This window comes from Ichthyophthirius multifiliis (assembly GCF_000220395.1).
Source record: "Ichthyophthirius multifiliis unplaced genomic scaffold scaff_1120509249795, whole genome shotgun sequence".
In the NCBI taxonomy this organism is placed as follows: domain Eukaryota; phylum Ciliophora; class Oligohymenophorea; order Hymenostomatida; genus Ichthyophthirius; species Ichthyophthirius multifiliis.
This window is the reverse complement of record NW_004087311.1, coordinates 1-10,829: the sequence shown is the minus strand read 5'-3', so window position 1 is coordinate 10,829 and position 10,829 is coordinate 1. Positions and strand designations below refer to the sequence as shown.

The following is a 10,829-nucleotide window of genomic DNA, read 5'->3' as shown; positions in this document are numbered from 1 at the left end:
TTATCTACTAAAGTCCTTTTTTTCATTGAAATCCTCATTAATTTTATTGTCAACTATTTTATTCATTTTTTTTATCTTTTTCATACTATTTTTTACATCCAATATTTAATTAAAAAAATAAATATTTTAATTATTTTAAAAATTAATATTCTTAGAATATTTGGAAAATAATAAATTATTTAAATATAAATTAAATGCATAGTTATCATTATTACTATTTTTTATATCATTAACACTAATTTTTTATTAAATCTTCTATAGATTCAGTTAATTATTTATATTAAAATAATATATTTAATTATTTGATCTAATATATGATTAATTTAATTTCCTTTTATTTAAAACTTATTTATTTACTTTTTAAAATAAATAATAATTACAAATAAATTATTTTGATGAAAGATTATGAATTTAATATTTATATTTAATTTGAGATTTATTTTCTAATTTTTAAAAAATATAATAATTTTCATATTTTGTTTTTTCTTCACAACTTTATATTGCAGTTCGTTTATAATTTAAATAAATTATAGATTCTTTTAAATATTTAGATCATAAAAAAAGAATTTGTATCAATAAATTTATTCAATTATTTTAAGCGATTTAATATATTATTAGAAATATTTTTTCTTAATAATGTTGAAATTTTTGAATTTTTTTAAATTATCTATTTAATTTTTTTATAACCTTACATTTATTTAATTACAATTGATTTATTAGCTTTATAAATAATATTATTGCATTAGTTTTTTTTTTATATAAAACATTTGTAATTTTCTATTTTTAAATTTAATATTTCATTTAAATTTAATTATTTTAAATTTGTTTATTTTTGATTTTTTTAAAATATATAAGCTAAACTATTAAAAATATTTTTCTTAATTTTATATATTGAAAGAAATCTTCTCTTCTTCATTATATTATTAATAATTTTTTAAAAAAACTTATAAATTAGTTATTTTCTCTTTTATAGACCTTTAAAATTATCAATTTTAAATATATCAAAAAATAATAAAAAATTATTAATTTTTTTATTGGACTGAATTAAAAATAATAAATTTAAATATTTATATAAAAATAAATTATTTAGTATAATAAAACTTTAATTATTATTTATAAACTATTATATTTTTATAAACTAATTATATATTAATTGAATTTTAGATTAATTTTATATATTCTTTTATAAATAAAACAAAAAAATTATACATAATTACTTAAATGTTTATTTGTTTAGAAAAAAATTATATTTTTACATATATGAAATAAATATAACTTTTTAATATTAATTTTTAAAAAAACTCTATCAAAATAAAGACATGAACAAATAGATAATTGTATTTTTTATTTTTTCATTTGAGTTTTTTTCAAAAAATATATTAACAAATAATAATAGAAAAAAGTTTATAATGCTTTACTTGATGCTAAAACATAAACTAAGTATTTTAATTTATAAAATAAATTAAAAATAAAGTTAAAAAATTAATAAATAAATAAAATATAGTTTTTTTTAATTAAAATTCAAAAATAAAACTATAAAAAAATTAAATTTAAAAATTTTAGATTTCACATTTTTATTATAATTGTTAACCACTTAAATATTATTTTCATATTAAATAAAGCAAATATATTTGCTACACTAAAATTAAATAAATTATTTATAATTATATAATATACTTCATATTATAAAATTAATTATATACTGTTAAAAAATCAATAAAATTAATATTATAAAACTATCCAATATTGATAATTCATTTTATAAATGAATTTATTATAAATAAATATCAGCATAATAAATAAATTGGAATTAAATATATTATTTAAATCTATAAAAAAATATTTTAAAAACTTTTATTTAAAATAATTAAATAAAAATATTTTAAAATAATTTTTTTATTTTTATTAATATAAAATTTTATTTTTTTCATTTTAATAAATAAATTAATTATTTGCCCTTTATATTTTTTTCATTTATTCAAATTATTCAAAGAATATAATTTGAATAAAAATATTTTTTTTATATAATTTTAATTAATATTATATATATATGTATATATAAATTTTTAATTTTGTTATTAAAACTTGTTTTATTTATATAATAAAAAAAATATAACGATATATCAATATTAATGATAATTTTTTTTTATAAATATAATATTTCAGAATAAATCAAATCCATCATTATTTCCTTATTTAACAGCTTGTTATTTTTGATTAGCTATATAAAAAAAATTATTTAATAAATTTAAATATAAATATAAATACCATTTCCACCATTAATTCCAAACATGTCATCTAAATCATCAAAAGGTTTTTTTTCAGAAACTCCAAAAGTATTATTTTATTAAGGTTATTTTTAGTTGCCACTATTTCCAAATCCAGCATTGCCACTATTTCCAAATCCGGCATTATTAGTTCCAAAACCTTACTATTAAAATCCAGCTCCCATTCCCATAGGTTATTACTGCATTCCCATTCCCATTCCCATTGGTTATTAGGATCCCATACCTAAAGGTTATTATGCACCCATACCCATGCCTAAAGGTTATTACACACCCATACCCATGCCTAAAGGTTGCTATTACATTCCCATTCCCATTCCCATAGATTACTATTACATTCCCATTCCCATAGGTTACTATTGCATTCCCATTCCCATAGGTTACTATTACATTCCCATTCCCATTCCCATTCCCATAGGTTACTACTACATTCCCATTCCTAAAGATTGCTAAACTCCTATTCCCATCCCTTAGTTTTATTAAGGCATTCCCATTCTCATCTACTATTATGGCATTCCAATACCAAAGTTCATACCTTATTGTACAGGAGGTTATTAAATTTAGTTTAATGCAGCATAGTTGTTTTATGAAGAATTCATATTTTATTATACTGGGGTTTACTAAGTATTTGTATTTCCAACTCCCATTAATTCATAAATATCAGGTTATCTATTTTTTGATTTTATATTTTTTATATATTATATTTTTTTTTTTACTTTGGCTATTGCTATTATTATTATTATTATTGTTATTATTAAAATTATTATGGAGGTTATTACATTTAAGTATTTATTACTGGTTTTTGTACTTGAACAGGTTCATCATCACCTAGTAAATCTAATAAATTATTATTGTTATTATTTTATGCAGGAGGAGGTTATTAATATTATTAAGGAGGTTAATACTATTAAGGAGGTTTTTGTAAAGGCTTTTATGTATTAGCCATTTGTAGTTTTTAAGAAAGAGCTTATGCTGTTTCAAGGAATATACTAGCAGTATCTTATTATTAAGATTATTATTGATTAGAATAAGAAAATTAATCATTTTTAGTTTTAAAAGGACGAGGTTTTTAATGTCTTTTTAATTATTGATATCTTTCTAAAGTCTATTTAATAATTTTTATTTTATAATATATATTTATTTTATATTTACTATATTTAAATCATCATTCAATGTTAAACAAAAGTTGGTCATATATTCATCATTTTCAGCTGTTATTTACACTATTAAATCTTACATTTTGCTTTCCATATTTTTTAAAGAAGTCATTAAGTCTGTTAAAACAGTGTTTTATTCTACATTATCTTTTGGATTTTAGTTATCAATCATTTCCTTATTTATAATTTACGTACATATAAAATATATTAACTTTTTTTTTTATCTTACATTCACTAAATTCATATTTGATTTTACTAATTCAAGATCTGATTTTAGCTTTTGTTTAGATGCAGAAATCTAAGGTTATTACTATGAAGTATTTTTTGTTGGTGACGAATTTTTTTAAAAAGCAGAAGATGAAGATTTTACTGTGCCTTTCAAAGATGCATATTAAGAGATATATCCAGAAGGTACATCATAACCTCTATTGATTAAATTATCATGTAAAGTAAAGAAAAAGGGATGTAATTCTTTCTAAAAAAGTTCTCTCCAACATTTAACAAGACAAAGTAGTTTTTATTTAATCTATATTATTTAAATAAATAATTTAATTTTTTTTTATTATATACCATATTATCATTATCATAAGATTTTATTAAAGTTGCAATTCTTGACATGAATTCTTTTGTAGAAATTTAATTATAAAGAGTAATTTCGCACGTATAAGAAAGATATTCTAATAATTCTAAGCAAAGCATAGTTAATTTTCTATCTCTTTTTTATAATTTAGCATGGATATTTTTTATTACTTCTTTTGGCCTTATTAAAAAAAAAAATGTTTTTTTTTTTTTTTTTTTTTACATATCTGCTCTAGAACGCACCAACTCTGCTACTTCTTTCATAGAGTTTTAATCTGGTTAATTTAAGGATTCACTTGTTGCGTTGTCTACTAGACTTGCCATTGCTCTATATGCGTCCATTTTTAATTTATTTTTATTTTTGTTGTGGTTTTTTTTTTGCTTTTTTTATTTTATTTTTTATTTTTTTGAAGTGGAAAAAATCTATTTAATAAATAAATTTAAATTTTAAATAATAAGAAAAATATATATAATTGCCTTTTCTTCTATTTTTTTTTTTTTATATTTATCAATTTTATAATTATGGATTTTATTTTATATATTTCTATGTTTTTCTTTATATTTTAATTTTTTATTTATAAAAAAAAAATATATTTATATATTTAAATATTTGATTATATTTTATTATCAGCATCTACAATTTCTTTATTTATCAATTTTATTTAATTTAATATTTTCTTTATTAGATATAGAATCAAAATAATTATTTAGGCAAAACGTATCAATAATTTATTATACAATATATTAAAACATCTAAATTATAAAAAAATATAAGAATAAAAAAAATTTACATTTTATATATTAAATCCATTTAGAGCTGAAACTTAGAAAAAATTTTAAATTTTATATTATTTAATAAATTTATAAATATCTTCTAAAAAATCAATACTTTAAATTATTAGAAAAAAAAAAAAAAATTATAAATACAAAAACTAAAAAAAAAAAAAAAAAAAAAAAAAAAACTTTTATATTAAATCATTTTTATTTCCACATAAAATAAATAATATGCTTTCATCTTAAATTTCCTAAGCATCTTTAATCCATATCTATAATTATGTAAATGACTCTTTTCTCGAAAATATAAAGATTTATTAAAATAAAAATAAATATAAAAATATTTACTTAGATATGTCGAAAATAAATATAATGGCGCTAACTCTACTATAAAAATTTTTTAATCCTAATTTATAACTTCCAGCCTATTTTTAAATAAGTTATATTATTTTATTTATATAAATATATATACACTATCCCATATTTATAATTTTATCTATTAATTTTAATACAATTCTACTTTTGATAAAAAATCAATTCCCATTGTTTATAAATACTCTTCTTAAAAGCAATTTTCAATATATCTTCTTACAACGCTCGTTTTTCCAACTTCTAAAAACATAAGTAATTAAAAAATAAAAACAAAAAATACATTAATCTCCAACAATTAATAACCTAATCAAATATTCTTAATTTTCCATATGAATTATATAAAATTAAAAATAAATTATAATAATTAATATAACTAATACATTTTTTAATTTTTTTTAAAAAAAGTAAAAAATAATAAACATAATAAAATAATAACAATCTCATTTAATTCTATTATATAAAAATAAAAATATTTTTATTCAATTATAAAGTGATTTTTTAATTATTTAATTATATTTTTACTATTTTTTATAAAAAGTTTTATAATATAAAGGTATTTGTATTTAATATTTTATTTAAAGTAGAAAATTGTATAAAATTATCAAAATTTATTAAAAAAAATCATTAAAACAATTTTTTTTTTTTTCAGTTGTATAATATTAAAACTAATTAAAAAATAATCAAATTTATTATTCATTTTAAAATTCTAAATATTGCTCATTTTTCTTTCCAATCGTTTATTATTATTAAATATTTTCTTGAATTTCCTATATATGATCTCTATTTTAAGATTCATTTCCAACTTCAATACCAAAATATCCTCCAACTCCTCCAAATCCTAAAAGGCCTATAAGAAAAGTAGGAAATATCCCTATTCTTTCCGCAAAATCAATTGCATAAGGTGAAAGAATGCTTCCAAGCATTCCAAATGAAACAATAAACCCAAAAGCAGTGGATTTAATTTTTGTAGGAAATATATGTGTTATTAAAAGTATATAAAAAGCAAACGAAAAAGTTAAAGAAAATCTAATCAAGCAAATAAATATTAGCTATATTATTTTTAAATTAGAAGAATAGCTCAATAAAATAAATAAAATATTTGAAATAATAAGAGAAAAAAAGCAACCCTTTTTTAAATACTTCTATTTATTTTTTATTGATAATACAAAACAATATGCAACTATTTCGCTCATTCCAATAAAAAGCATATTAGAATAAAAGTCAAAACCTATTTAAGAAAGAATAAAAGATATTCCGTAAAATTAAAGATGAATAAAAAATGAAAAAAGACATAAATTAATAGTGTTAAATCTTAGAGATTTAAATAAGAATAAATCCCAAAAATAATATTATGTATTTTTTTGATTATCCTATATTTATTATAGTTAGAACTTATTTTTATCGAAAGATATTCCGTTTATTTATGAAATTTCAGAAAGCAAAATAATAGTTTTTTCATGGTCTTTTGTATGTAGAAATTTAGGCGATTCTTTAAGGAAAAAAAGAAAAAAAAATATAAAAAAAGATGGTAAAAAGATTAAATAAATAAATTATTTTCTCCATTCTTTCAAAAAATACTAAGTTGGATATAAGATTATTTCGCTTACTGACCACATTAAATACATTACTAATTAGTATAAATTTCCATATTTTTTATCTATATTTATTACCATACTTTTTAATTTATTAAAATTATTTTACTTGATATTTCACTAACATAGACATTTGATATAACTCCAAATGCTCCCATTCCTAATCCTATTAAAAGCATTCCTAAATTTAAAAAAACAGAACTTTTAGCTAATACACCTGATATACAACCAATGAATCCTAATATCCATGATGATATTAAAGCAAGTAGTCTTCCATAATTATCTGATATATAATTAAATATAAAAAGCCCAACTAAATTTCCAAAATAAAGCAAAGATTCTCCATAAATTCTTTCATTTCTTTATTTATATTTTTAGATTTTAATTATTATAATTAATTACCTTTTTTCGCAATATAATCTAAATTCTAATGAAGCAGATTTTTGTGAATTTTCATAATCAACTTTTGAGGTTTTATCACATCCACCTGTATCTTCAGTACAGCGGTTATCTCCGCATTTAAAAACGGGTTCTTGATAAAACAATACTTACAAAATATAGCAAAAAGTCTAATTTTTTTTAATAAATTTATATATACAATCATATTTTTCTTACTTATAAAATTAACATGATTGAAACTATAAAAATTACTCTTTATTAATATTTTCCGTTTGGATTTATTTTTTCTATTAATTAGTTTAAAGTAATAATTTATTTATTTTCCATTTTTAAAATATTGATTATTATATATATATATAATTTAACAAATAATATATGATATTATATTTTTATTTTTTATTATTATAAATTTATTAATTTTTAAAATATTTTTTTTTTCTTTATTCCTCAATCAATTTTTTATGTATTATAAATATACTTTATAAACTTAAAACTTGCAAAAAAGCTTATTGTCCCCAAGACCTAAATAAATAATTTATTTTAAAAATATAATAAATAAGATATATTTCTTACAACCAAAGAAACTAGACAAAAAATAAACATATAACCAAAATAAAATATAAACTTTTAAAAATAATGTTAATAATATATATAATTTTTTTTTTTACTTAAATAAGTCCATGCATTTTAGATTCTTCATAATAAAAATAAACAACATAAAAACAAATAAAAAGGCTTGTACACCTAAATAAAAAAATAAAATAAATAAAAAATATATTAAAACAATATACCCTCCGTATAAAATACTCCTCCACCACCAATTATAATCTTAATTACACAACTACCAATAAGTTAAACATATTGAAACTAATCCTTATACAAAAATTAATAAAAGAAACGACAAGCAAACAATACCATACATTCTATAAATCTAATGGCCCCAAACACTTAAAAATACATATTTAAGCTCAATATAAATAGAACTTTTTTATTTTATTAAAAAAAGAGAAATAATTAAATTTAAACCTAAAAGGTAAAAGTCCTCCTAAAAAAAAATAGTAAATATTTTTTTAATAAAAAACTCCCTAAGGAATAGGTCTCATAACTCTAGGTAATCCTTATTCAATTCCTGGTAATAGATTTTTTGTTTTAATTCTAGCAGTAATATGTCCTACAAGACTTAAAGGTAAATAAATTATTAAAAATAACAAAATAATCAAGAAAATAGCTTCTGCAGGAAATGCTGAAGTTGCTTAAACAGCCCAAGCATAAGAGTTTAAAATTAAAAAAACTCCAAAAATTATAAACTTATGAAAATAAAAAATATATATAAATTAAAAAATATTAAGAAATAAATACAGGAAAAACATTACAAGAAAACAAAAAGTTTAATGCCCAAGTATTCCCGCCGAAAATTTTATAATATTTAGATGAATAAAAACCATTAAAAATACCTGTAAATGCATATAGAAACACTGCTATTTATTTCATATCACCTTTATGGTTATAATAAAGGCCTAAAGATCCTAAAAAAGCCGAATAAAAAATCAAATTTATGAATTAAATACCATTTCCAATTATAGCACAAAATAAAATTCTATATTTTGGAGGAGTAAATACCTCGTTTTTAAGAAATTTCCAATAAATATTATGATCTTTTTATATATATAAATATATGATAATATTTTCTTAATAATATTTATTTTACTTTAATCATTTTCAATATTATTTATTATAATAAAATCTTTCTTTAACATTTTAGAAAGTACAATACAAACAAAAAATGCTAAAATAAGTACAATAATAAAATAAGTAGATATAGAAATCCATTATATATTTTCTTTTATTTAATTATTTGTATTTTTAATTCTATTTTTTATTTTTATTAATTTTTGTTTATTTATTTTTATACTCTTCTTCAATTACAAAATCAATTTCATATTATATATCTTTTGGATCTACATATATAAATACAGCTTAAAATAAAAAATTAATTGTCAATTCATTTGAATTTTCATCGAATTCAAGTTTGTTATAATCTTAAAAGCCTTTCTCTTCAGTTACATTTGCATAAATAAGTTTCTTATTTTTTAAAAAAAATTATTTCTTTATTTTATTAAATATTGTAATATTACGGTTTTATCATATTTATCAATATATAAATTAAATTCAATTGAATTTTTCAAATAAAATTCATCCGTTTCTTCTTTGTATTTTCCTATCCAATCATGTGTAATAAAATCCTCTTTTTAAATAAATTTTAATCATTAAAAAAAAAATATATTTTATATTATTTTTACCGACATAAAACTCAGCAATATATTATTCTTTAATAACTTTTTTAAATATTTAAATTTACTCGCTATTATAAGTTTTATTTGCAATTATTTCAGTTTTGTTTTCTTTTTATATTTAATTTAAATTATTAATAAATAGTTACATCCAAATAGACAATAATAAAGGGATGTTTATATTCTATTTCCTGACATACTTTCTCCTAAACTTTATGTTTATTAAGAAACTTCATTTGGTTATGGGAAAGGTAAAGAATAATATCTTTTTATTTATTTATTTATGTTTTCTATATAAAGTTTTTTAACCTATAGGTTTCACTTGGATTATATAAAGGAGAAATATTATTAACATAAATTTAAATTTTTTAAAATGGACTCATTCTTTAATATACTGCAAAATTTAATTTTAGAATTAAAAAAAAGATAAAGGAAACAAAATACATATTTTATATTTATTATATAAAGAAATATAATTTTATATATAAAAATATTTATATATTAAAATTAATAATCTTTAAATCCATAAATTTTTTAAAAAATAATCCTTTATAATAATAAAAATAAAATATATGACTAAAAAGTTTATAATAATTCTATATATTTATATAACTTAAAATATTATATAAAGAAATATGTTTATGTAATATTATTTTTTAATTTAGAAGATTGAAAATTATACAAAGTAATTCAAAGTTTTTAAAAAGTAAATTTTAATAAAAAAAATCTGATGTTAAAAGAATATATTCTTATATTAGTAATTTAATATAGAATAAATTTAATAAATAATTTAAAATATTTATTATTTCTTACTAATTATATTAAAATAATATGTCTTAAAACAATTAATTTGTATAAAATTCAAACAAAATATTTATTATAAAAGTTTAAATTAGATAATAATTTATGAAAAATTTAATTATTTATTTTAAGTAAATTAAAATATAATATATCTGATTTAAATATAAATATTTTAGCATAAAATATATAAGAATCTTCTTTATTCTTTTTTTATTACAAAAATTTATATAATATTTATAAAACAATAAATATTAATAATTATTATAATAATAAATATATATTAAGTATTTTTTAATTAATAAATAATTTATGTTTAAAATAAATAATATAGCAAATTTAATGTTTATTTATATAAATATAATGTTAAAAATATTTAATAGAAATCTTTAGAACAGTTTTCTAATATTTGTTAAAATAAATAAAAATGTTAATAAAATTTTATCATTTAAATAAAACTATTACCGTTAATAAATTTATGATAAAAATAATTATTAAATAATAATGAGAAAAATATTATATTATAAATTTATAATTGAATGAATAAATTTGTATTTAAAAAAATAAAAATATAATGAATAT

The 10,829-nt window shown here is 17.0% G+C and overlaps 2 protein-coding genes across 2 annotated transcripts, besides 18 other annotated features; both read right to left on the bottom strand. All coding sequences in view use genetic code 6, as the record gives it.

Moving 5' to 3' along the window:
- Positions 1–203: 203 nt before the first annotated feature.
- Positions 204–247: a microsatellite.
- A 161-nt stretch (positions 248–408) lies between these two features.
- Positions 409–450: a microsatellite.
- A 603-nt stretch (positions 451–1,053) lies between these two features.
- Positions 1,054–1,095: a microsatellite.
- A 12-nt stretch (positions 1,096–1,107) lies between these two features.
- Positions 1,108–1,148: a microsatellite.
- Positions 1,149–2,074: 926 nt separating this feature from the next.
- Positions 2,075–4,380, bottom strand: IMG5_032910 (tom1 protein, putative; the record flags this gene model as incomplete). The annotated part of the gene is made up of 8 exons (XM_004039062.1): positions 2,075–2,221; positions 2,269–2,954; positions 3,002–3,012; positions 3,082–3,390; positions 3,438–3,617; positions 3,672–3,968; positions 4,013–4,202; positions 4,245–4,380. Coding segments are annotated over 8 exons (1,866 nt in total), but the record flags the coding sequence as incomplete, so codon positions are not given.
- Positions 2,364–2,413: a microsatellite.
- Positions 2,505–2,580: a microsatellite.
- Positions 2,529–2,635: a microsatellite.
- Positions 2,576–2,725: a microsatellite.
- Positions 2,594–2,689: a microsatellite.
- Positions 2,648–2,725: a microsatellite.
- Positions 2,675–2,701: a microsatellite.
- Positions 2,956–2,994: a microsatellite.
- Positions 3,014–3,052: a microsatellite.
- Positions 3,166–3,203: a microsatellite.
- Positions 3,404–3,445: a microsatellite.
- A 543-nt stretch (positions 4,381–4,923) lies between the features above and the next one.
- Positions 4,924–4,983: a microsatellite.
- Positions 4,984–5,847: 864 nt separating this feature from the next.
- Positions 5,848–8,998, bottom strand: IMG5_032900 (major facilitator superfamily protein, putative; the record flags this gene model as incomplete). Its single annotated transcript, XM_004039061.1, has 11 exons — positions 8,867–8,998; positions 8,518–8,813; positions 8,185–8,465; positions 7,950–8,141; positions 7,827–7,902; positions 7,732–7,782; positions 7,637–7,680; positions 7,411–7,445; positions 7,162–7,328; positions 6,869–7,119; positions 5,848–6,824 (listed from the first exon to the last, which is right to left on the bottom strand). Exons 4-11 carry the CDS (start codon positions 8,116–8,118, stop codon positions 5,848–5,850), a joined length of 1,770 nt encoding a protein of 589 aa, XP_004039109.1. The 5' UTR covers positions 8,119–8,141; positions 8,185–8,465; positions 8,518–8,813; positions 8,867–8,998.
- A 928-nt stretch (positions 8,999–9,926) lies between these two features.
- Positions 9,927–9,957: a microsatellite.
- Positions 9,958–10,493: 536 nt separating this feature from the next.
- Positions 10,494–10,556: a microsatellite.
- Between the last annotated feature and the right edge of the window lie 273 nt (positions 10,557–10,829).